We start from the raw sequence: 27,843 nt of genomic DNA, 5'->3' as shown, positions 1-27,843 counted from the left end.
TTGTGAGATAACTATATTTTAAGACAGTTGTTCTTTATGAGTAGAGTGCAGGAACTAAAAGTTTTTGCAGTTGATTCATGAGTTGAGGTGTTGGGAATAGATGGATTTCAACCAAACTCATAGCTGTAATTCAACCTATATGGACCCAAGCTTTGTAGAAGGCTCACTTTCTTAAACATTTTCAGATGTAATTAATTTGCAGCTAAAGAAATACCTATGTTAAGACATGGAATGAAGGTTAAAAAGATATGTTAAAATGAGAGAAACTAAAATCGTTATTGCTGTGGAGAATTACTATGATAAAAATGAATGTCCTTACCTGGAAGGATATTTTTGCTCCGACAATACGTGTTTTGAAATGGATGCACCATTTAAACAATGGGAAAATGATATATCTAAATCTGTATGACAGGTGTAAAAAACTACAAGTTAAACAGAAGACGTTCGTTACAAGACACAAAGGTAAAAGAAAATTTTGTTTACCGAATTTTAAATTGTGTTTTGCAGTTTGCTGACTGGTTTGAATGGAAGAATAGGTGCTGCTGACCAATAGAAGACATGAGCCAAGTATCTGTGGTACATCAAAGTGAAGGTTAAAGTGGATTGTAAAAATCATTAGGTTAGATATGCCACATTGAGAATGCGGAATACATAAAAATCCGGATTGTGCTGGAAAACACTTTGTGGCTCTCAGCACAAGAACCATTTTATAGGTTAGCACAGTGATTCTCAACCTTCTCTTCACCATGGACCCTTGTTACATACCTTTTGTGGCCATGGATCATGGCCACGGACCCCCCCCCAAGACTTAACTCAAGATTTAAATCATAATCATAACTTCTTCAAGCCTTCGTGGACACCCCCAAGAGTCTTCAGACCACAAGTTGAGAACCACTGGGCTAACACAAATGGCTGACTTATCATAAGTCTCTAAGTTTGGATCAGCGATAGGAAAAAAAGCTGAAATGTTGGAAGACACTGCCCTAGAAAGATAGCATATAAAAGGTCAAATTTTTTTAATATGAACTGTTATTTGCCTCAAGAAGATGATGCACTGAAAGCTTCCCTTTTCATTCTCTCTCCAATACACTATACTGGTAGCTGCATAACTATCACATTTACATTCAACAATTGTACACCTGAATGGGAGCGGTGGTGCCACCCTCAGAATGTGGGAGGTTGGAATAATATAGATTCTGGGGAAAGGAGGACTAAGACAACAGAGTAACATATAGATAGATAATTATAATCAATAGCAGAATAGCAGAGTTGGAAGGGACCTTGGAAGTTTTGCTAGCTTAAGCAGGAGGGTTGTCAAGTTCATGGCCTGTGGGCCAGATGCATCACGCACTACCCACCCCCACGCCTGGTTTAGCGAAGGGGAAAAAAGCTGTAATAGTCATATGACAATGACACCCCTGCCGTATACCATTTCAGCCAAATGGTTGTCCAATCTCTTCTTTAAAACCTCCAGTTTTAGAGCAACAAAGATGATTAGGGGACTCTGCACTCTTTCTAGATAATTTCTCAATAATTTAGAGGTATCCTAGTGATGACTTTTTAATCAGTGATTGGAACTCCCAATATAACATTAGAAGTAATTTGAAAAGGTTGTAAATACTGTGGGGTCTTTGTTAGAAAAGCTTTCCCATTCTTCAATGTCTGAAAATTAGAATAATCCATCTTTGCAATGACCTTACTATGGTCACTTGTTACTGACATAATTTTTTCATTAGTCAAATTATTTTTGTTCAGAGAAATACAGTAGCGGTACACAAAGGGATAAGTAAAAATGATATTCATTTTAAAATTCAGGCAATTGTATGAGCTGACTCAGATAAGTTGCCATTTGGTTCTAAGTAGTTACACAGATGCTAAGAATTCATTAAAAGCTCCCCACTGAATAGACTTTTAAAGAGTCTGCATCAGAAATCTCTTAACATATATCTCACCCTTGGGACTATAATCATCTCCATATTCAATGCCAGAAAAATATACTGTAGTTTCCTCAAGCTAGTCATTTTAAAAACACTTTTCCTCAATATCTAGCCTTAGGAGCAACCTTCTGAAAAGCAAAGTCAACAAGGAAACCAGTCACTTAACAAACATGTAACTAACCAAACAACTGCTATGATACCCTTAACAACTGTGGCAAGAAAGATCATAACATGAGGCAAAACTGACTTAAAAACTGTCTTGCTTAACAACAGAAATTTTGGGCTAAATTGTGGTAATAAGTCGAGAACTACCTATACCGTAGTTTGAGATGAGGGGATCAACTGATGTGATAAAAGCATTTTGTGGTGAACTTCCCATCAATGAAAAAAGTTCTACTTTGAAAAAAGGATGGCTTCATTATTGCCATTTCATTTCATTTGGCTAAGAAGGCATCAGGCAAAGATATGAAGAAGCAGACTCCTTCCAGATTGCAAACCTAAGATTCAAAGAAGAAGGGAAAATAATTTATTATATTTATCAATGTTACTAATAAAAATACAACTATAATATAATCAATATATAAAATATTACTACATAAAATATCACAAAATCTCTGCCATAGCAATATATCTTGCCTTGATTAACAGAAAATATTGCCTTTTCGAAACAGAAACTACACATTTCTAACAACTATTCCTTTACATTTGAAATATCTCTTTTATACTTCTGCTGACTGCCAGCTGCCAGAAGTTCAGCAGTTCGATTCTCACTGGCTCAAGGTTGACTTAGCCTTCCATCCTTCCGAGGTTGGTAAAATGAGGACCCAGATGGTTGGGGGTAATATGCTGACTCTGCAAATCGCTTAGAGAGGGCTGTAAAGCACTGTAAAGTGGCATATAAGTCTAAGTTCTATTGCTGTTACCCAAAATATGTTGTTGTTGTGGCAGAAAATGTTAACATACAATATATACATCTCTCTCTCTGGAATCAACAGTGTAACACAATAAAAAGATTAACTGAGTTCCTTTCTGCGTCACTCAAAATGTAGTTCCTGTGCTGATCATCTCAAATTGCTTAGTGAGCCATCCTCATGATTTTAGCTCTGATCCAGCAAAAGCATTTTTCCTTCAGATTCCTAAGCTGTATATTTTTGTTAGAATATGGCCATAGCTTTTGAATGTTATATTAATAAGTACCTCACTCTGCTTTTTAAAATTATTTCTAAAGTTAACAGTATGCATTTTTCTAAAGCCCCACTGTCTCATCGCTATGCGAATAACACAAGCTTAAATTTTATTTCTATGCTGCATTAGCTTTAAGACTATCAAAAGAAAAAATATACAAAAAATTATGTATTTACCAACATATTTTGAATAAGTGTTGAATTTCAGGAGGTAAATGATGATTTAATTCCATTTCTCAAAATAAATGTGACAACCAAATAATTCTTTCCTTTCTTCCACTATATTATTGGATGATATAATCACAAAAATGAAATCTAGTCATCAATGGAAGGGACATATATGTATTTAGCACAGAGCTTACCACCAACTGACCAGTTCAGTCCAAAATAACAGTTGGAAGAGATCTTGGAGGTCTTCTAGTCCAACCCCCTACTCAGTCAGGAAACCCTATGCCCGTGATGGCGAACCTATGGCACGTGTGCCAGAAGTGGCACACAGAGCCCTCTTTGTGGGCACAGGAGCTGTCACTGAAGCCCAGCTCTGCCACACATGCGCACATGTGCTTCCTGTCGGCCAGCTGGTCTTTGGGGCGGGGCGCATGCACGGAGTACACGCGCATATTGTATTTGGGGGATGCATGCACACATACACTTTGGGCACTCGGTGCCAAAAAGGTTAGCCATCAGTTCCCTATGCCATTTCAGACAAATGGCTGTCCAATCTCTTCTCAAAAACTTCCAGTGGTGGAGTATCCACAACTTCTGGAGGCAAGTGGTTCCACTGGTTAATTGTTCCATTAGGAAATTTCTCCTTAGTTCTAGATTGGTTCTCTCTTTGATCAGATTCCATCCATTGCTTCTGGTCCTGCCTTCAGGTGCTTTGGAGAATAGCTTTACTCCCTCTTCTTTGTGGTAGCCCCTGAGGTATCAGAAGACTATTATAATGTCACCCCTAGTCCTTCTTTTCATTAAACTAGACACGCCCAATTCCAGCAACCATTCTGTTTTAGCTTCCAGTCCACTAATCATCTTTGTTGCTCTTCCCTGCACTCTCTTTCTAGAGTCTCAACATCTTTTTTACATCATGCCGACCAAAACTGGATGCAGTAGCCCTAGTGTGGTCTTACCAAGGCATTATAAAATGGCATTAATACTTCATGGGATCTTGAAAATATCCCTCTGTTAAGGAAGCTTAAGACTGTGTTGGCTTTTTTGGCAGCTGCAGCACACAACTTTGTGGATAGAGCAGGGATGTCTAGCAGGTATGAAGTTTTGGCACAGTGCTTCTGTGAGAGGCTGGCAGGGGAATTCTGGGAGTTGAAATCCACAAGTCTTAAAATTGGCCAAAGTTGGACACCCCTGATCTAAGTCTGCCACTAACATTCATCACTGTCTATTCCTACCATGGAGCAGTCATTTGTTCAGTGAAAATAATTGGGCACTATTTCAAAACTGAAATAGAACTCCCAATATAGTGGAGCCATAAGTGGGCAACTTCGATACCCATAATGGATCTTTTTCTAGAGGGAACTGGCACATATAAGAGCAAATAAAAAGATAATTTGGGGGATTTAAAATTGTTTAGTTAATAGTCATTTGTGTATATTTGATAACAATTGTGAAAAAGTGCTTCAGGGATATTATATGAGCACAGCAGCTGTTAGTCAATAAAGTAACCCAGTTTTTATTTTTAGTTTCTGCGCAGGCTTGAAAAAAATGGTGCTGGTACTGGTGCTTTTTCAGGCTTGTGCAAGGGAAGACAGAGGTACTTCTTCCAGACAGTTTCCAAAATGTCTAAATCCTTACAATTAACTTTTAAACATATCTCAGTAATTTAAAATTGCTTTGAAAAGTCAGAAAAAAGATCTGAACTCCTCAAAATTCTCCTTACTCTTTTAGTTCAATACTTTTGGTTTCATTCTTGGGGAAACATTATTCCTAAAAGATTGTTTGCTTTTCTGTCTTAACATTTTCAGACAGTTTTGCATTTCCTCTATTTTGATAGATATGAGAATCTCACTTCAGAATTTAATACTGGCGATTATGAAACAGTTCCATACGAACAGTGAGCCAACTGCCAATTGTTAAAAATGAGTACTATTTAAGGTACTTCAGCTCTGACAGAGCCTTCTATAACAACTGAAGAATCCATGTAGATCATAGGAATCTAGATGATAATGGGGCACACTGGCTAATAAATACAATATTACTTGTAATTGTCCGTAATGTAGAGTATCATATAGGTTATGGAAGACGTATTATACAATTTATAAGGTTTATTCTTTGTTCATTTGCTTAGAGTTGGTATTTTAAAGTATAGCCGCACCATTACACATCTAAAGGATAGCCATGTTTGCCTGGCATGTGAAACCTGGACATACCCAGCTTCTGGCTTGAGATATGTACCAGTACTGGGTGGTACAGAAAAACAAGAGAATGCCAAGAAGATGAGAACTGAAGGGGCTGGGTGCTTAGCAACACAGGCCTAACTAATTTTAAAGTGTAAGTAGAATAGAAGATTATAGGTGGACTGATAACATGTGACTGACCTGGGCCTATCAACCAGAGGGACAAGCGGTTGGTGAACTGTATAAAACAGTGGCCCCCAACCTTTTTTGAACCAGGGACCAGTTTCACGATTATTTATTCTTCCACGGACCAGTACCTGAGTAACGCGAGATTCCACCGCCATCGGGATGGCTCTTCATTCGAAGCCGCCCCCCCTTCGACGAAACTAAGGCGCGAGCACCCAAACGCTGCTTTCCAACCAAAAACCCGGAAGCAACCGAAAACCCGGAAGTGCTGTCAAAACAAGATGGCGGTGCCCAAGCTTTGCGGCCCGGTAAAAAATTATCCACGGACCGGTATCGGTCCGGGGACCGGTGGTTGGGGACCCCTGATATAAAATATGCTGAAATCTGTAACTAGTTGTAGATTTCTGTTGCTGTGCTAAGTTGAAGTTCCACCAGTTTTTGCAAAAACTTTTAATAAATCTTACTTCTGGTTGATCCAAGTATTGTGTGAATTTGTTACGCACAGGAGGAATGTAAAGTAGCCAAATTCCAGCAAGTATGCCAATTGAGAAAACAGACTCTGAAACAGAAGCAGTGGAGTCTGAGTAGCAGAAAAAGTTCCCAGCAGCATTTTTTTCAAGGTAATCAGTGTACGTTGGGCTATGTCAAGAGTCTGAGAAAGGAACTAAAAGATATAAAAACGCTGTACTGGTAGCACCTTAAGAAACAAAAATAAAAAATAAATGGTCGGAACTCAGCAGTCATGATGCACAGTGCTTAAGGCAAGTTTGTGTGTCTGCCTAAGCAGTCTGGCATATTTTGCAACTCATGAAAACTTCAGCAGTATTGGAGGTGGAAGCCACAGGATGGGAGGGCTCACATCTTATCAAACGGAATGACGGTTTAGCAGATCCAAGAAAGATACAGAGCTGATAGAGAAAGCAACTCTCCATAACGAAGGCAAACAATGGAACAAGCCCAATGGAACAGAGTGATAAGTGGAAGCAAGAGACTTATAAAATATTCTGCACTGCTGACAGTCAGAAAATGCTTTCAGGCCATTTGCGGAGAAGAAACCATTCTAAAACCTCATGGGAAGAAAAAGAAATGGTGCAGAACAGAAAATAGAAAAGACAAGGGGGATGCAGCTATGCCTTGCAAAAGGATTAAAAGAATCATAGTACATGATGACTCACTACTATAAGCAATCCAAATAAATGTGTGTCAACTGGGCTTTGCAGATTATGATGTGTATTATCTGTCAAAAGTGCAGATTAGAGATAAGGCAGAACTTTGTAGGCTTATTGAATTTACTGACAATTATCCCTTGATACGGAGACAAATGTTCCTGCAAAAAACATGCACTGTTATTACCATGCCCTTTGAAGATCTACCTAGGAAACTTAAACACCTAGGGAGTTTAAGGCAGTCTCTACTAACTTGGAAAGTGGAGGAGGGGGGAGGATTTCTAAACTGCAGATTCTATTAACTGGGGAATTTTTCGTTTCTGTGATTACTGAGTGAGTTATCGGACTATGATAGTCTGTGACCTCAGATGAGCTGCAGCTCATAAAACATTCATTTAAATTGTTTAATTTTAAAGAGCATTAATTTAATCCTTCCTTAAGAGTTTGTGTTTTCAACCAATTCAAAGTTCTCCTGATGATGCTTATGATTGCAACAAAACACCTTTATCAGTCCTTAAGTGTTTAACAGTCTGTTTGTCTGTTCCTCCCGTCCCTCTGCCTTCTCCCTTTTCCCCTCCTTCTCCTACGTTGGGCTGCAAAAATCAAAATGATCATTGGCTATTAGACCGAAGAGTTAACATTTCTATATTTCTTTGCTACCGTCTAACAGTTGCCTGATATTTGAAGGCTTAGATCTGGTGCTTCTGTTAAAAGTCAAATTGCAAAGAGTTTCAACCAGAAAAGAGGAGGCATCAAGGAGAACCAAGAGAAAATGTCTGTGTGCTGCATGCACTGTGTATGTAAATTGAAAGGAGATATACATACATATATATCACATACATATACATAATCAAATGGAAAAATGGACTAGAGAGCATACCCTGCTTATCCAGAACAACAGAAAGACAAGAACATTTAAGGTCAAAATATGTTAATTGGTGAGGGTAAAAATGTCAATGGGGGTCAAAATAAAAAGATTCTGTGTATCAGCTGTACCGTGAAGGCAGGAAATGGATGACAGTTAAGAAATGAAAAATAGGCTACTTAAATACAATTTGGATCCAGCCTTCTCCAACACGTTCCATCAGGCAACAGACAAGAGTAAGATTTGGAAGGATAAAACTGAAACTTGAGATAGATAAAACTTTGCAGGGGAAAATCTATTTACTTTGAATTAATTTAAATCCATAGGTCTAAATAAATTGCATAATTGAGTTCTAAAGAGCATGGTCTGGAATAATTTTAATATATTATCTTTACAAAAGCTGAAAAAAGATGAAACACCAGATGCCTAAAAAAGAATAATTTCTCCTATATTCAAAATGGGGAAAAGATGGATCAGGGAACTCTGAGTTAGTTGGCCTAACAAAAACACTCGTAGCTCAAAAGATGTCATGTCATAGAACAAACCATTGAGGAAGGGGAGTTGAAGTCCATCAGTCTTAAAGTTGCCAAGTTTGGAGAGCTCTGCAATACAGTAAATATTAATAGATATAATTCCATAAACCAGAGTTCTGTGAGGCCCTCAATCACTTTTAGGAATGTGAAGAGAGCCTGAGACCGAAATGTTTGATTACTGCTAGTCTAGAATCTGATTCAATTATTCAGTAATGTATTCTAATGGTGTGTATAGCATAATTTCTCATAATATGCTCCATTTCTCGTCTCTTATTTTGTTACTTTATGGAAATTAATATTCACAATAGAAATGTATGTTAAATTTAGATACAGAAAATATGTCCAAAATATAGCGCTAATATTTTTCTCCCTGAAACAAGTGGGAGAAAAATGTTCTGTTACGGCTTGAACACTTGAAATTTACTTGCCCTCTACGTTTATCTTATGTATATTTTGGAAAGTTTTATAACTCTTTTGTATTTAAGCCATAACCAAGTGTTCAATCCCTCCCTTGCACCTCAGAAAACATTTAAAAGGTAAACTGAGATTCCAGAGGCTTATCTTATCTGTTCTGGCTAAACAATGATGAAAATCAAACATGACTATTGCAGGAATTTTTTTTTTCTCATATAAAACCTACATTTTCTTGATAGCATTACATGTACTTTCAACTCCATTGCGTTAAATTTCCAATAAATTTAAAACAATTACTATTGCAGGAATTTTTTTCTCATATAAAACTTACATCTTCTTGATAGCATTACATGTTCTTTCAACCCCAGTGTTTAATTTCCAATAAATTTAAAACAAAACCAAAAATGCATATGTACTTTCACGTGATAATTATAATTCTGTAAGCAACTCCCTCTAACGTACATTGTTTCATATGAAATGTCTGACTTATTAAAGTTGGTTAGTCTTGTTGGGTATATGAATACACCAACTGGTTTGAACACTTCCTGGTCTGATTCCTGTTTCGAGTTCCTGGTTCCTGGTGTTACCGGTCTCTGGTCTGTCTGCTGTCTGTCTGCCTACTACTGTTTCCTCCTGTATGAGATGTCTACTGTGCAAGATACTTCTCTCTACTGAACACAAGGACTGTTTGCTTGGTGAGCTGTGGATTCAGCATTGTCTTTGAGAGAAAGGTATCAGAAGAAGAAGATTAACAAGCAGATAAAGACATTGTATTTACTGTTTAAAAGACTAGGTAACTGGATTGATATACTGGATACTGACATATGGACTGAATGACTATTCTTAATCTCTGTGTGAATTAAATATCTATTTAAAAACCACAAACAGTGTTTTTTGTCTCAAGTGTGTGTATACTCCTGGGCCCAGCCTCACTCTCATTTGGCTGCCTGGCTTGACTGCTGCTGTGCACTCTGCTCGTGGGTTTATCCCCAAAACACTAACAAGTCTTCAACATACATGTACAGGCATGCACACTCAAAAATGAGAAGCGTGCTTCCAAATAACTAATGGAACATTCTTTAAGGTGGAATCCTATAATTGTTTTGTTGCCACTAACACCCTCTCCTGTACTGACCCAAGCCTTGTTCACATTAAACAGATACAAATTATGTATAAAAGCAAACCTTTTTTTAATGTGGTGCTGGGAATTCAGTGCATTCCCAACCAAGAGACATGTAAACCTAATTGTCCGATATTAAAAGCAAGCCCTTTCAAGGTTGCAAAAGGCTGCCAAGAACAGAAGACTAATTACTGATTAAATATCCACCGACAGAAGTTTCAAAAACAAACTGGAGTAAGCAGGGTTTCAACCAGGACTATGAGTCGAAAGAACTTCTTTGCTTCCTGCAAAGAACACATCCCCGAGGGCTAGTTTTTATCCCTTATGGGAGGGACCATCACTTTCCAGCCTTACTCCTGAGTCACCCTTGCTGCTTCAGCTGCTCTTTCCTTCAAGCAGCCCTGCGCGCACATGCACTGGGCACAGGCTCCCCAGGGTCCTCTGCGTCACTTCTGACTCCACAAGCTCCGAAGGCAGCAACCTCCGACAGTCCTGACTCCATCCCTGTATCACACGCAGACCCCTCCTCAGAGTCCTCGCTATTAGAGACCACTGCCATCTGCACCTGCTGCCGGCGAACCACAACACTCTCCTATGGAGCCACTTTTCTGAACAGCCAAGAATTTATCTAGTTCTAAAAAGCTTTATGCTGACATCCATCAGTAAGAAATTGTAGAAGTTCAGCTCAGCTGGCATCATTTGATTCAATTCTTGTTTTTCTCTGCTCAAACAACATATCCTTGTAGCCTGAATCTTCAGGACCTGAATGCATTTTATATTCAAGTACAAAATAAAATAGTTGAAAAGGTAAGGAAACCATAACATATAAAATAGCCTAATACTTATTTTATTAATAAAATATTAATAACTTGATGAAAAATGTATTTAAATTTGAAAATTAAACCTAAAAGGAATTTAGGTTTAATTTTTAACCAATTTGTGCTAGCAAATAAATCCTTTCTTGTTCCATGCTACAAAATAAATTAAAATATTGAACGCCCCAAAACACTTGATCTTTTCAAGATAAATTGCCTCAATTATTTTGTGGTTATTTGTCACCATCGAAAGTGTATTTTAAAAATGGGTTTCTCTCTTCATGCTGAAATGTACTATTCAAATTATTGCCTAAAGGGCAATGATGGAAGCACTGATCCAGAAAGCTATCTGGGCTCACATAAGCAACTATTGCTAGTACAGCAATTTTTTTAATTGTTGACCTGCGTATCAAATAAACACATATACTTTTGCAAATGCAAGCATCCATTCCCATTTCAAAAACAATTTATTGTGCTAACATCAATCATCATTGTCAACATCCAAAACCCTTTAGGCTCTCAGATTTAATTTTACTATTCTGTTGGAATTAGGACTCCTTCTTATATAGAAAGGCTATGTGTCTAATTTTGTAGGCTGTTCATTTATTTTAAAGGATTATCAGAAGATGCTTCTCTCTCCTCTGTTTGAGGACTTCCAAATTGAGTTTAAAAATATGGAGTTTATCAATGATCTTGTTCAGTGGCTGTCTATGAATGCGAAGGGTTTTTAATCTGTATTTTGTATTCAAATAAACTTCCTGCCATGGACCAGAACTGCCCACAAGATTTCCTAGCTCCATGGGAGTCAGTGGGGGCATGAGAGGTTTTTTTCCTCAGCATTATCAAAAGATAACTGGATCCTTCATCTTAAGTTCTGTTTCCATTTAGATTTTTTTAATATTTAAGAGAATATTCCTTGCTATTCTGCAATATGAGAGCCAATTTCATGTAGAGGTTAAGTGTAATTGCATGTATGGATGACCTTACAGAAAGAGGGGGAAGATGCTATCCAGGAAACCGTAAGAGAAGAGGGGCAGGAGTCACTTACCAGTCAGAAAAAGAAATTTAGGAAAGATCCATCCTAATGGATTAAGTCATTAAAATTGGAGATGGAAAAGTTGTCCCTTCAGACTTGGAACATTCTGTTAATGTAGCCTTACAATAAAGTAGAATTAGTTATCCTGTTGTGTCTGGTTTATGTAGGAAAGCTGAAGCATTAGACTAGAAACTGAATTCTAGTCCCATTTTAAGCACAAAGCCAGTTGGGTGACCTTGCCCAAGTCTGTCTCTCTCAGCCCTAGGAAGAAGGTAATGGCAAACCACTTCCAAAATCATGCCAAGAAAACTTTAGAGACTTGTCCAGGAAGTCACCAGAAGCCACACTGAGTCAAAGGAACAAAAAATTTAAAAGAATAATCTGTAATATAATCTAATGTACCATTACTCTTTTTAATTACAATCCTATGTAAAAGCAATGTATATCAGTGTTTGTTGGAGTTTCTGCAAATAACATATTTATCCTATTAGTATTAGTAGTGAGATATGAATGTCAACTGATTTGGCGGGAATTATCCATACCTCAAAAAACAGTCCAAATATATATTGTTCAACATGGCTTAGTTTTACAAAACTGATTTCTCCAACTTACATGACTACCAGAGTTATCTTTTGGTTTTCATTAAATCAGTTTACTTTTTTGCTAATGAATAGCACTAAAAACAACTAAAAGCAAAACTAACTATAATTTAACTAAAATCTCAATTAAGTTGTAATTAGTTATGTATTAAAGTAATTTCATAAAACCCACATATTTATACAGCATAGATTCTATTCTATTTTTAAAAAAAAAACTTAGCAATTTTTTATAATAATAATACTTCTGAAGCCTTCTGAATAATGATGAAATGATGCAGATGTGTTTTTATGTATTGTGAAACAAAGAATACTTGTTCAGAAACAGGCCACCCCTATTAAACTTGAAGTACCTGGCAATCTTCATCCTTAAAATACAAACAAGCTACAGCATGATCTCTAATTGGAGAGTATCATTATATTATTCAAGAAATTCAGCACAGCATGTAGTCAATATTTCCATATATGAACTTTGCCCTGCACCATAGGTAACTCCACATTTCTGCAGACTTGGATGCTTTTATACTTGGCAGTCCAGCTGCATCATATTCAGAATGGCAGAAAAGGCAATCTTGCCTTTGGCAGGAATGAAATTTTGCATAGTTTATGGGCAGGCCTTGTGCCCACTAGCAAAAGCACATGGTCTTGGAATAAGCCCCACCCCTGCCCCATTTTTTAAAGCTTCAGCCTATTGTTCTCCACGTACAGCCATTTTAAACAATTCCTCTCCCCCTTTCTAGTTGTTGTAGTGGTATGTAATGACAATTGCAAATAGTGGGGAAAATGCTTGGTTCTGGAAGTGCCAACATGCTGTTATTTCACCATCACAGAGGCAAGGAATGGAATCTTGTACATAAGATGTTTCCTTCATGCTACCAAGAATTCCACCACCACTACCACCCCATCAGATAAATATGCATCACATGTACTGAAAAAATGAATAGAGGAACTTATTAGGAATTTATTTTTTCTTAGAATGAAATTTTTATTGCTCCAGCTGCAGAAACTTTAAGGGAGGTACATTCATACGTTCTGTAAATATGACCCCTTCTTTTGCACAGTTCTGTTAGCGACCTGGAAACAAACAATAATTCAATTTGTGGTATGTCACATTGCACAAATTTTGTGAATTATATATGTTAGTTGTATCACTAGAAAAATGTACACTACAATACTCACAACATTTGTGGATTGATGCCCATTATGGAAAGCAGGACTGAAAATCAATGGAAGTTCACCACAAATCATGTGGTTATAGAAAACTTGAATAAGCAAAATGTAAATTTAAAGACAGATTACGTATTTTACAAAAATCAGCTGATACAAAATTTTAACCCTCTGTAACCTACTGTTTCCCTATAAGCAACATGTTGGCACAGGATAAAATATGTCCCATGAAACAAACAAATCTGAGAGTTCCCCTTATTATTATTACAAGTAGTCCTTGACTTACAACCATATTTGAGCCCAACATTTCTGTTGCTAAAAGGACAGTTAAATGAATTTTGCTCCAATTTGTGCCTTCTCTTGCCGGAGTTGTTAAATGAATCACTGCAGTTGTTAAGTTAGTAACACAGTTATTAAGTGAATCTGGCCTCCCCCCACTGACTTTGCTTGACAGAAAGTCTCAAAAGGGGATCACATGACCCTGGGACACTTCAACCATCATAAATACGATCAGTTGCCAAGCATCTGAATTTTGATCATGTGACTATGGGGATGCTCCAAGGGTCATAAGTGTGAAAAACAGTCTTAAGTCACTTTTTTTCAGTCACTAAATAAATAGTTGTAATTAGAGGACTACCTGTATATAAGAACGTTTTCCTGTATGGCAGGGGTGTCAAACTCAAGGCCTGCAGGCCGGATCCACCCTATGGGGTAGTTAGATCTGGCCTGTAGCCACCATGGAAACAGTGAAGGACTGCCCCACCCAAGCTGTTTCTGCTGACAGATAAATGGGAAGAGAGCAAGGAATGAAATATAAGAGGGGAAGAAAGAAGAAAAGAGAATGAAGAGGGAAGGAAGGAAGGAAGGAAGGAAGGAAGGAAGGAAGGAAGGAAGGAAGGAAGGAAGGAAGGAGATGGTAATGAGAGTGAGTGAGGGTCTCAGGGAAGTCCTGCCTTAGCACTTAGCCACCACATGTGCCAACCCGACACAAGTGATGTCAAGCTGGCCACGCCCACCCCTGGCCCTCCGAGGTCAAGCACAACCCTGATGCAACCCTCAATGAAATCGAGTTTGACACCCCTGCTCTATGGTTATGATGAGAGAGAAGAAAAGCATATAATTTGGCTCCAAAAGATAAAAAAAAGTCAAAGGGGTAACAACATAATGAGATCTTCTAGCACACCTGCTATGCTGTTCCTTGTGGCCTTTGCTTCTGATGGATCCCAGATAACTTAGAATTAGATGCAAAAAATTTTAAAATGATTTTTTAGAATGAATTATTGATATAATAATTAAGAGACCCTGCACATACATTGTTTACCACTGGGCATCCCGGTGTGTGAAAAAGCAAGCACTTTGGAAGCGATGCTGCAAGATGGATGGAACAAAATTGGCAAAGTGACTGTAGAAGCTGTTAGAATTAATAGCTACTGCAAACACACTGAAACACTAGCCCTTGTGGAGTTTTTAATTTGAGCTGTACATCAACCAGGCCAATGAACTCTAGGCTCCACATCTGTCAAGAACATGTCAAGACGCTTTTAAGGGGCCAGTCACAATGCCTTTTTTTCCTGATAATAGCTAGTTTGCATATTTTCTTTTTTATTTCTTTTCTTCTCCAACACTGGAGGTTTGTAAGGAGAGATTGGACAGCCACATGTCCCAAATGATATATGACTGAGGAGGGGATTGGACTGGAAAACCTCCAAAGTCCTTCCAACTCTGTTATTCTGTATTCTATTCTTTTCCCATCATTTCTTAGATGTATATATCTCAAGTATGTGACGTTGGGTAACTAACAATATTAAAAATAATGCAAAATATACAAAAACATACTGCATCGAGGAAAAATTACACGAGCAATCATCAGCCACTCAAGAAATAACCTAGGTATGTATTTTATCGCATACCCAGGGGCCCAAGTTTGACCCCAGAGCCAAGTATTATGGGAGCCCCAATAGAGACAGGGATGATATAATTTCTGATGGGATGATATTCCAGATGGTGGAAACTACAACAAAAAAGGCCAATCCATTCATGGTTTGCAACCCTTCACACGTTATTCATTATTGCAACCCTTCACGCACATTCATTCTATCAAATACAACCCCAATTGGGACCACAATTTCCATTGCTCAGCAAGGCAGTTGTTGAATTGTGTCCAATTTTATTCTCATTTTTGCCATGGTTGTTAAATGAATCACTACAGTTAAGTGAATCATATGGTTATTAAGCAAATCCTGCTTCCCCCATTGAGTATTCTTATCGGAAGCTGGCTGGGAATGGCAATCAGATGATCCTGGGACATTGCCGCCATCGTAAATACATAATGGTTGTCAAGCTCCAAAATTTTGATCATACGAACCACAGAAATGCTGCAACAATTGTTAAGTGCCAGATGGTTGTAAGTCACTTTTTTCAATGCCACCATAATTTCAAACTCATGCCAAGTAAATGATAGTAAGTTCAGGACTACTTTCCTAATTTCAGGTCAAATAAAAAGGAAACTTCTGGAAACATTAGAGTTCAGTAGTACTGCTAGATTTTAGGATAAGGAATCCCAATTGCATTCTACAGAATTATGGCATTCTGAAAGGAGGAATATTTCATCTAAAGTCAAGCAATATAACAATTCCTTTAGTTAATCTGGATCTTAATTTGGCAGGGATTGTCTTGGGGAAAACCTTTTTGGGGAAGGAGAGGAGGAAGAGGAGGAACCAGAAAATTTCAAGTGAAATGTGGCACTGGGAAAAAAAACCCAGGTCCATTTGTTCTCCCATGTACATTGGTTGCAACCAAATGATCCATTCACTTATGGTCCCAATTTATTCACATTTACAGCCCAATATCAATTCCCAGATTTCTTTAACTTCAATGCAATTTGCATGATTGATCACAAGCAATAAAGATTTCTCTAGAGAGCAGTTCCCCCTCAGGATTTATTTCATATTATATTATTGAGCCAGAAGGTAAAGAAACCATGGCACAAAGAAGCACTTAAATCTGTATCAAACATTAGATTGCTGAGGTGAGTTCTACTGAAAATAAGATCTTCACATGCATTTATCTTTTTCTGTGAAAAAATGAGAAACCTCTAGTAGCTGACATTTGATTATACTAGCAAACACCTGGTTTGGGGGAGTGTTCTGAAGCAAACTGGCATAAAATGCTTGACGCAAATAATTCACTCTTTCCATCTGTCTTCTTGGCACCATCACCTCACCACTTAGAACTTCAGAACCTAAGACGTGATCCTGTCATCAATGTTAGACATGGTTCAATACACAGAACTAAAACATATTTATGTACACTCACATCTGCAAAAGATATGTATATATATTATGCAACATGATGATGATGATGTTATCTATTCACTCATGTCCAACTTTTGGCAATTCTATGGCCAGATCTCTCCACATCTTCTGATCTTGCACTACTTCTTTGAGTTGTTCTGTTGTGGCTGGTATCAGCTTTGATGGTGTCCACCCACCATGTTTTTTGGTGGCCTGGTTTCCTTTTACGGCTAACTCTTCCAAACATAATTGCTTTCTCCAGTGAATTCCCCCACACTACATGGGTTCAATATTACAACTCTTGCCACTGGTTTTTCTTTCTTTCACACACAAATATAATAAACCTACATAGGGATCTGGGCAAGGAAATTTGAAGAAAACAAAGAACATATGTCTTAATCTGCAATTATATAACAGTATTTGCTCTTTCACACACCCCATGTATTTGCTTGAAAGATAAGCAGGGCTGAGGCCAGTTAGTATTTTCATGTAGTCCATGAGTACTCCAGTTTAAAGCGGAAAATTGAGGAAGCATCCTGGATCCAGGCAATAACAAATCAAGAAAAGATCACTGATGGGTCCATGAAGCCATCAAGAATACAGATCAGCCTGAAGAATAATCTTTTTTAAATAATCTCTTTCAAGTACCTTATCTACCACTAGATTATCTCTCATGAAATATCCACTTATTCCATTAATGAATTCCATGAATTTTGAAATAATGTCTCTAAAAGAAGCCTACTAGAGACACCTCTATACACAAAGCAACCAATTAACTGGGCATAAAAAAAATAAATCTTTTCACTAATACCCCAGTTGTAATCCAGACATTTAATCAGGACTGAACTTTCTGGTGTGATATATTTAAGAATAAACAGGAATTTCAGTCTTAAAATACATGTTTATAGATTTCAAATTTAATTCTTTGAATTCCATTCAAATGAATTTTTTTTTGAAAAGTATAAAATAGCAAGCAATGTGAAGGATGTCAACTTTAGCTCTTGCAGAACCATTATGAGATAGAATAGATAGGGCTATGATAAAGAGACTTGATCTAAGAGGAATGATTTTACTAAACAAGCAAATAATTCCATTTATTTCCATTTTGGCTTACAGTTTCAAACAATAATGTATTTGGAAACAGTATCAGACGGGTAGGGAAAAAAGGTAAAATATTGATAAAAAGGAAAAGTTCTATGTAGTCCCCAAACCGAGGTATTAATCCCAAGAACAAAATGCTTTTTTCTGATATGGTTGATTCAGTATCCCAAACACTTTCTTTTTCCTATCAATACCATTAAAGGTCAGATTTCGCGCCCCCAGGCTCCTCTCTCTCACCCACACGTACATCTAAAACTGGAATTTACCGACAGATATTTTCACAAAGGGAGTGCCAAACGCAAAACGGTCCATTTGTGGGGCTCATAAACTATGTTCGGCTGTGAACACAACATCTCTTTCATGACAGCCTCACGTTTACCAGGAACTCAGTCCCTAAGTCTAAGTCACGCATTGTGTAAAAAGACACCGTGCCAAGTGTCACCCGAGACATCCCATCACACGTAAAATGTGAAACTGGCATATCGCATGGGTTAACCACAGCCTTCCACCTGCACGAACAGTAAATGTTATGGTGTGATGTGCCGTCACTTTTTAAAACTCTGCCGCCCTTTTCCTAGATTCTTTTGAAACCAGACTAATGGCCCCCGTCCAAGCTCTCCTCTGTCGTATTAGTGTTACAAGCTCCTCACGTGCTTTCCCCATAGAACTGCTGCTCTCCGTAGGGAGGAACGCGGCAGTTATTATTTACCGTTTACTGCTAGGTGCTTTTACGGCTTCCCTCTTATTCAAACCAAGGCGTTGTTTGGCATCCCAAATACTAGGCAGCGGCTGTTACTACCCGCCAAGAAACTTCCCGCCATTTCTTCCGCGTACCGCGGGCGCCTTGGAAGAGCGAGAGGGCCGAGCTGAGCGGGGCGGTGGGGGCCGTAGGACTTAAAGTTCTGGTTGTTGCTGCGGAGCAGCGCGCGGGCTTCTTCGCCCTGGGCAAAGAGCGCGGGTTGCGAACCGCGCTCGAGCCTACCTTGAGCTCGCCGGGATGCTCTCTTATCTACACGCGTAGGTGGCTTGAAAAGGAGGTCTGTTGCCCCGGAAGACCCACGGCTTGTCTCCTTGCAACTGTTTGGGTTCCAGAATCCGAACACCCAAGGGGTCCTTTTTACGCGATTTTGTCTTCTTTTTCTTAGCCAAGGATGTGGGTGGATGGGTGCTCGGTTTTGTTTTCTTCCTCTTGATGGGGCAGAATGCAACTCAGAACCACAAGCATGGGGGGGGGGGTTTGTTTTTTTGAGAACTCCCATTCAATTCATTGAGTTCCAGGCGGACTAGGTGAGGATCGCCGCTTCACGTGCTCCCCTCTCACCGCACGAGGCCGAACCCGCCCCCCCAATCCCTTTTGCAATCGTTTTGAGTTACGCATCGCAATCGTGTGTTACCTAATAATTCCCTCGCTCGCTCCCGCGTTGGGCATATTGGGACGTCTCGCTAGGGCAAAAAGTCTTTGCAATTGCTTTTAATGCATCGCTGAACCCTGGCCCGGGTATCCAAACGGGAAGAGCCAAGAAGCCCTCGGGATTTCACGTGCTTTTCAGGGCTGCCGAGGAAAAAGGCAGTTTCTCCGAACGGCAGCAACCGAGCTAAAAGCAAGCAGGAGCGGCGGCGGCGGCAGCAAAAGCAGCGGGAATCGGGGCAAGGGGAAGCCCGGCTGGGAGGGGAAGAGGGGGAAGTGCGAGATGAGGCGAGGCGTCCGGTAAACGTTGCGAGCGACTTTGGAGCCCGTCGTGGAGCCGCCGCGCCTTGCCCTCCCCCCGCCCCCGCCCCAAGGCTGCTCCGAGGAAACGGAGCCCGCTCCCCCTCCCCGCGTTTCTTCGGGGAGCGACGGGATCCCATGACCTTAGAGGGCTCGTAAGCCATGCGACCCGACGACATCAACCCACGGACCGGACTGGTGGTGGCTTTGGTCAGCGTCTTCTTGGTGTTTGGCTTCATGTTCACCGTTTCCGGGATCAAAGGCGAGACTTTGGGGGACATCCCACTTCTGGCTATCGGACCGGCCATCTGCTTGCCCGGCATCGCCGCTATCGCCCTGACGAGGAAAACCGACGGCTGCACCAAGTGGCCCAACGTCAGCTACTGCCCCCCGTGCGGCTGCTGCCGCAAGAAACCCCAGGACAAAGAGGTCCTGGAGTTGCTGAGGACCCCTTCGGACCTGGAGTCCGGCAAAAGCAGCTGCGACGAGCTGGCCCTGAAAGCCCGCGACGCCCAGCCGGCTGAGGCGACCCACCAAGGGGCCTGCGAGGGGAAAGGCTCACTCGCCACCCCCGCCGCGCGGGATTGCCTGGCCTTGGACCCCAAAGTGGCTCAGGAGGAAATGTTGAGGTACTTGGAGAAGTGCTATCCGGAGATGCCCGGCGGGAACGTTTTTGTGGCCGAGGCCTCTCCTTACAGTGCCTTAGACCAGCCGCGAGGGGAGTCCCCTATCCCCGAGGGGGCCGCCGCCGCCGCCTCTCCCTGGCCGGCGGAGGACGATCTGAGCGTGGTCCCCAGCGACAGCATCATCGTTTGCTCCTACACGGAGAGCAGCCCTTACGACAGGTACTGTTGTTACATAAACCCCACCGAAGACCTCACCTCGGAACCCCAGGCGATCGTTTGAACGGACCGCCCCGTCTTTGCCAGCGCTCCGACCTTCCTCTTTCGACTTGGCCCCGCGTTCTTTCAAACGGGGACAAAAGATACTGACGATCCACCCTTCCGACTCTTCCCAACCCCCTCCCCCCACCCACCCCCCAAATAACCGTAACGGTAGTAATGATAATATTATAATCATATATTTAGCTGGTTTTGCACTGCATGGGGCTAGACTCCTAGCTCGGCTGCTAACTTTTAAAACCTGGTATAAGGGGACTGACACGCGAACCTTTGGTGCCTGAAATACTTTTCGTTCTCGTTCCAATGCAAGTAATAATGGCTTGTTCAAGGAGAATCTTTGGTATGGTGAGTTCTGAGCAGCGAGGCTTCAGCTGTTTTTTTTTTAATACAGGGCTAAAGAAACGGGGTGAATTCCCGTGCACTTGCCAAGTTCAAAGTTCGTCGGGAAATGCACTGGCTGCTGCTCTTATTCATGCCTATGGAGAGTCTCAGTCATCTAGGCCATGGTTGTCCCAAAGGTGCTTTTTCAAAGAGTAACTGGGCCTTGTTTTTCCATGAAGAAGTTTCTCTTCTCATCCAAGAAGCTTCTTCAGTTTTACTGAAGAAGCTTCTTGGATGACAAGCATAGCCCAGTTGCCTTTGGAAAACTCACCCATGGGTGCGGTTATTAACTTTTGCAAGTTAACATGGAGGGAGCTCCGTTAAGATCCTTGAAGTTGTGTGCCTCCCTTTGTGTGTCATTCCCTCTTCCAACTTTTACTATGTTAAGCAAATTCAGGATACTTCAGACTGTTGTGTGCAGAAATCAAAGCCTGAAAACAGTGGGGACTGACCATATCCGTGAAGGGAAATGAGTGAAATTATATTAATACCTGAGTTTTCAAACTTTATTAATATGCCATTAGTTTCCAATTGCTTTCTCTCTCTCCCCCAATATGCTCAGTATTTATTGTATGTCATGCAATCTCCCTTCTTCTGCATAAGGTCTCCAATGAAATGGACATAATGATGGAAGCTAAGTTCTCATTTTGAACTTGCACTAGATTTTGACTTGAGGCATACTTGTGTATCCTACTGTGACTATTCTGAATGTACAGTAAAGTTAAAAATGTTATGTAACCAGCAATACAATCTGACAAAATCAAGCCATTTGTGTTCCATTAGTTTAGTGGGGAATTTTGAACATATTGTGAAATCTCTCCAGTTTGAAATTTGTGGTGTTCAAAAGGGCTTAAATTTGGGTGGGTTATCCTTCTAGCGTTTTTTGCTCCCTATCCCCTATTTTTTTATATAAGATTAGAAGTTTAATTGGCCGTGCTACAAACTCCATGTAACTCCATAACCATGAATTCTTATGACTCAGCACAGAACAAAAATAAGCCTATCAGAAATGGCAGAATCAGCAAACCTCAAAAACATATTTTTGTACTCTAAATGTATATGCAACATCATTTCATATGTATGTTACATGTTGCAGGATACCTTACAGGGATGAAATGCGAGGAACGACATATTTAATAAGTTTAGAACAATTTGCACTTTGTTTGAGCTTTTTAAGTTTGCCTAAACCAGAAATGTCTTCTAAAAGGTTTCCCAGTTTTAAAAGCCTCGTATTTTAGTCAGACACATTTTATTTCTGATAGGATTGTTAAGCTTCCTGTGATCCGTCTCAGTGGAAAGTAAGAAGGAATCATGCACAATCATCCTTCGATTTTATTGAGAGCAGTTGACTATTTAATCCTTGTGCACATGGTCCATCTTAACAGATAAATGAAAAATACCTGGAAGTACTTTCTGGAAAACATTGTTAAGCAACATTTATTTCAAAGCAGAATATTAGAAAGGGAACTTACGTTTTCTGTTATGAATTTTTTAGATTTCTATCCTGCCTTAGGGAAAGACAGGCAGGCCCATCATGATTCCTCCTCCCACTTTTGCTTACTATTAATATCCTTGTGAGGTAGGTAGGGCTGACAGACTGGGTGGCCCAAAATCACCTAATGAGCTTTTATGACTGAGGATGGATTTGAATCTTCCCTAACCACAATACTACACTGCCTGTTAGTACGCATGTGATATTTCTTACTTGTTATGTAAAATTGTTACTGGAGTAGGAAGGTAGAATGGGAACAAATCATTCTATTGGCCCCTTGCACATTTTCAGGTAACAGCTAGAAACACCAGACAGAAAGTGAGTAAGCCTACATCAAAGCACAGGTCTGCAAAAAACTGATTTTAAAGAGAACGGAGCAAGATTTATCCCAGGACCACAGGTGGCTTTCCAGCATTCCTTTTTCGGGCCCCAAAGTTCCCCAAACAGCAAGGCCAAAGTTGGTCTCTTAAAGGTTCAAGTTGATAGCAAGTGTTCAATGCACCACCTTTACCCTTTCAAACTCCTGTTCTTCTTTGAGGAACAGCAATTAGTTATACCCTCTTCTGGTGTAGGTCTTCGAAGATGCACGAAGATCTCGTGTGGCTTTGGGCTAAAAAAAATTGTGCATTCAATGGCTGAGGGCAACATGTGTTCTCGGATCCCTTAGATCCTTTTAGATTCTCCAAGTATTTCAAAATTCAAAGGTAACCAGATTCCATTAAGACTAGGCTATGCCATAAGGAAAGAGGAGCAAAATTTCAGGTTTAATCAAGGTGGAGATACAATGAAAGAAGGTGGAATTTGATTAACTGCATATGGGAAAAGTTCATTCCCTCTAACCAAATTAATACCCTCCTCCCAAATTCTCTGTAGCATGTTCTGGGCATTAAAAGTCAAGCCCTATTTTCTCTAAAGCCTTGAATGGTTTAGCACCACATTAATTGAAAGAGCATGTCCTCTCAATACCCAATGAGATTTTAAGATCTAATGAGGCCCTCTTCTAAGTTCCCATCACAGCAAAGAACTTGACATGGATCTCAACGAAGGGGGACTTTGATTTTATTTTATTTGCAGTGGCACCCCATTTGTGAAATTCTCTCGACAGAGACTCAGCTAGCTTCCACTTGATCATTTTGATACCAGGTGAAAATCTATTTCCCCTGGCCTTTTTACTGCACTTTAATTGTACTTTAATTTATATTGTTTTAGCTTCATATGATTGCCTTGCTGCTGCCTAGCTTGCATTTTATTTGGGTTTTTTTGGTATATGTTTTTATTAAAATTGTATCTTTTAATATGTTTTATTGTAAGTCAGCCAGTCTGGCTATTGAGCAATTTAAAATTTTTAATAAACAATAAATAACACTTTAACCCAATAACACCTACTGTCCCAAACTATTCTTCAACAACACCTTGTTTTGTGCCCATAATGTACCTCCTTGGGCAAATAGCTGGGGAAAGGGGAAAATTTATTAAGAAATGAATAATATGCTTTTAAGAAATTACAGAAAGCAATGTGTTCTTTGGGGGACTCAGCCTTTTTATTTGCACTTATAGGAATAATTGTATTGATCTGCTCTGGTGGCTTGTTTTAAAAATTAGAAGTTTATTTAAATGAAAGAATTTGAGTGTTCAGAATAGATTTATGCATGCTAACTTAACCATATGTGAGTTTGCTGGTTAGTCTGTATAATTTTATTATGTTAGTTAATTTGGGGGTTATTTAGAGTGCACTTAATAGCCTAAATTTGAAATTTTTTTATAAGTGCAGGACCTGTTGCTTTCATTTAAATATGAACCTTGAAGTTTAATTACAGCTGTTTAAAGGGAGTACAAAAGATAAGCTGAAGGGCTATAAAACTGACTGGATACTGGAAATCAGTATTTCATTAAAAAAATTGGATAACATTTTAGAAATGAAATGGTGAATTTGTAAATGCATTGATTAAAATGTCAAAAATTTCACAATATCATTAATTAAATATAAAAGAATATATGCTTCTTTTCCCTTTTAAACAATTTAGTGTACAACTCATAATTTCAACATTCATATATTCTATTCCAAATTTTGAAAATATATTACTAATACTGAAAAAAATTGTGGTAAGAACTATCCAAATGCATGTAATACAAAATAATTTATAAACTCAAAAAACATGAAAGAAAAAGACAACAATAACAAAAAAATTCAGTAGAAGTAACAAGAACTAGAAGCATAGTTTAAGTCCTACCATGAGGCTGTATTCCTATGCTTATGGAAATTACTGAAACTTTCAAGATAGAAAGCAACAGAAAAAAAAGTATTGAAACTGAAATGTTAATATATTCTTAAATAAAAAGTTACAATTGCTATGAGAATAAAGAACAATTTTTTTTTTATCTCTAACATCTGAAAGCAACTTTTTAAATCCAACATCTGACATCCAATTAATCCAGATCACAAAGCAAAGCAAAACAATAGCAATTTCATATATTGTCTATACATTGAAAAGAAATTTGGAAGAGAATGGAAGTTACAAGAAGCAAAAACATGCTGCAAAGAGACATTACAGACAATATGAATCTTTAAAAAGTACCGTAGATAAGGAAACAATTACTGAAATATTACTGATTTACAATTTGGAGTCATGGGTAAAGCTCAGTATTTTTCTAAATATAACAAATGAGCAGGAGAAAACCTTTACTTTGACCTAACTAACACAAAAATATTTAGTTACTGTATAAGACAATATTTTTCTCCATTAAATTCAAGAGTATCAAGTTCTTCAACTCAACACAAATCAGCATAAAGAGCAAAAAAAGTGTAATAATTACTGGGTGCTCTAATAAATGGCAATTTTTTCAGAGGGTATTTTTCACAACATACACAATCACTTTAAGCCCAATTCATGTTTCTTTTTCAACCAGCCAAAGTAACATCCGTCCCTGATCTGATCAAGCAAGACTTCTCTTGAGCGTCATTGAATGCATGTGCATTTAACTGATGTTACACAGTTCTGCAACGTGAGTGAGTATCACTTATGGTGGTAGTTATTTAGGAACAAAGGAATGCTTACAGGAAACAGCCAAGCTTTTGCTTCAGGAATTGGACCGCTTGGCCAACATCCCAAATTCCAAGAAAAGCCAGAGTGATTTTGAGGTCCTTGGTGGAAAAAAAGCATTGCGTCCTTCAGTAGCAATTCAGCTTCCCAAAGGTGAATTAAACAATGCCAACACAGAATGCTTATCCTCATACAAAAAAGGAACACAGCAGTAATTGTGTTCATGATGCTTTCTCCCGTATGTTTTCCAAAGTGTTTGCTTTGCATTCAGACCTTGCATTTGTGCCTTTACTGGGTGCTTGTTGCCAGCTTGGAACCCTTTCAGCCGTCAAAAAAGTTCTGACTATAATAGAGGTAAAAAAATTATACCACCATGTATGAGTTTTGATACAATGACTGGAAAAAAAAATCTTAATAAAAACTGCTTTGGACAGCACATCTTACACAAACTGCCATTTATTTCATTGTCTCCTATTTTTCACATTTTTAGAATGTAAATTCCCTATTTAATGTTCCCGACCGAATTGGAAATGGGAAACTGAGCAAGCTTGGTACTTCCAAATTCTTTCTAACCTTGCCTAGCAGTTGTGTTCTAAGGCAGGAGGGAGAGTCTAAGAGAAACTGGTTAATTTTATCCAGGACAAACCACAGTGAGTTTCTACATATAATCTATAGAGTACGTTCTCCCAAATAATTATGCCATCTGGGTAGCTGTTAACAGGGATGGTGTATAAGGGGCATTTCAAGGGGGAGGAATGAAACCTGTCAAGAGTGAAACATTTGCAGCTATCTGCCTTTTCGTTTCAACTTGTCATTGATTACGAATGGGTTAGTTGAAGAAATGGAGATTTCACTGAATCTTGTGAGAGTCTGGAAACTTTTCAAGGATATCTTAACAGGTGTGAAGAAGAAGGCTGATGGTTCCCATAACAAAGAGAACTTGTTTACATGGTCTATGAGGAACCTTGGGGGTTTGGCTGGGAAAAATCATTGTTTAATACTGTGAATTGATGCCTGAGAATTTCAGTGTTAATTTTATCTTGCCATTACCATGCAATGTATTCATTTGGAATATTTGGAAGTGAAATGATGCTGGACTTTTATTTGGATACTCAAGCTGAATGTTGACAGAAACTACTCTTGACTTGAATTGTATGATTCCTGATAGCTCCGCCCATCATAGGCAGCAGCGAAAGCTGCTAATAGTTATATTTCAATAGTAATCACAGCACCCTTGGGGTAGAATGTGAACTGGATTAGGATTATACTTTGTGCTAAACTATGGCTCATTTTAACCCTGTTTTGTTGAACAAGAACTAGTGACCTAACACAAGCTACAGAGCACGGCCACAAATTACAAGAACTGCACTCACAATTCTTGCTAAGCCACAACCTCTGGCAGAATGAAAATGATATGTATCCTTGGGTCTTCAGGGAAAACCATAGCTTGATATAACACTTGAACCTTCACAAAGACTACTTGGGTTAATCCGTGAGCTGAGAATTGTATTGGTTGTATGGTTTGTTTTAAAAAACAAACTTGAGATAACTGAGGTTCTTCCTGCTTATAATTTTCTAAAAAGCTACAGAGATCGGCCGTCTGATAATATTTTTTTCGAATGGATTTGAAAATGGATCGTTCTATACAACACCAGGAATGATACCAAAACCAATCTGGCTAATAGCTTCAGAGGTCGCAGATGGGCTTAATCTCTTCTGAATTATTCCAGACTTTTTCCCTTCCAGCCAATATGTTACCATATCACCTTTTCCCTAAAATTAAAAACACAACAATAGAGCATTTCAGTAGTGTCAGTAACCATACTTTGTTTCTGAGAACATTTCCTTTATACATTATGGCAATAGAGAAGCAGACTAGCCTACTGCTTTTTAAAATTAAGTTTGAAAAGAGTTACAGGTGGCAAATATTACTATGGACATTAATGAACTCAAAATGTGCATTTTAATTAACAGAGCTGCAAGTAAAGGTTACAAGGAGGGTTTGAAGTTTATTTTCTGCGAACCTAAAGTTCAGTTGAGTCTTACGTTAATTTGAAATGAAACATTATTTACTACTTCCCCTTTGAGGACTAATGATCTACATAATTTTGAGAAATGGCTTAGATATGCTTCTGAAATAAGAAAAAAAATATGAAAATTCTGCTAATTCTCTCTTAGCTTAATAAAGCAGCCAGGTGGCCTTGGACCAGTCTTTTAGCCAATTCACCTCACAGGGCTGTTGTGGGAAAATAGGAGGAGGATGGAGTACTGTGTGTGTTTGCTGCGTTGAGTTATATATTTATAAAAATAATAAAGGTAGGATATAAAAAATATGAACCAGCCTTTTGTCCATGTCCAATGTGAATTCCTCCCTCCCCACTTTGTGTTTAACAGAATAAGGTAAGATAGATAAGATAAGATAAGATAAGATAAGATAAGATAAGATAATAAGATAACCTTTATTGTAAACTTTTTCCATGAACACACTGGCACACATTAAAAAAATAAAATTTTAATGCCTGCTCTCAAAAGAAAATAAATATATAACCATACACGCA

At 38.9% G+C, this 27,843-nt stretch overlaps 2 protein-coding genes across 2 annotated transcripts in view; one reads left to right on the top strand and one right to left on the bottom strand.

Moving 5' to 3' along the window:
• Positions 1-18,945: 18,945 nt before the first annotated feature.
• Positions 18,946-21,516, top strand: TMEM215 (transmembrane protein 215). The gene has a single exon (XM_087926530.1). It carries the CDS (start codon positions 19,632-19,634, stop codon positions 20,373-20,375), a length of 744 nt encoding a protein of 247 aa, XP_087782656.1. The 5' UTR covers positions 18,946-19,631; the 3' UTR covers positions 20,376-21,516.
• A 3,044-nt stretch (positions 21,517-24,560) lies between these two features.
• The window catches only part of LOC113444610 (atrial natriuretic peptide receptor 1-like), a 64,443-nt gene continuing 61,160 nt past the window's right edge, over positions 24,561-27,843 (bottom strand). Inside the window, exon 25 of the mRNA XM_026713442.2 lies at positions 24,561-27,058. Coding sequence (XP_026569227.2) covers positions 26,927-27,058 — 132 coding nt within the window. The 3' untranslated portion in view covers positions 24,561-26,926. The remainder of the gene's footprint in view (positions 27,059-27,843) is intronic.

The sequence above is a fragment of the Pseudonaja textilis genome, chromosome 2 (assembly GCF_049901715.1).
Source record: "Pseudonaja textilis isolate UNSWEBS1 chromosome 2, rPseTex1.2, whole genome shotgun sequence".
NCBI lineage: Eukaryota > Metazoa > Chordata > Lepidosauria > Squamata > Elapidae > Pseudonaja > Pseudonaja textilis.
The sequence above is the reverse complement of the archived record's forward strand: the minus strand, read 5'-3'. Positions and strand labels throughout refer to the sequence as shown.

What these genes read in the sequence shown, in the direction of transcription:
- TMEM215 (XM_087926530.1), top strand. Translation starts at nt 19,632, where the DNA reads ATGCGACCCGACGACATCAACCCACGGACCGGACTGGTGGTGGCTTTG.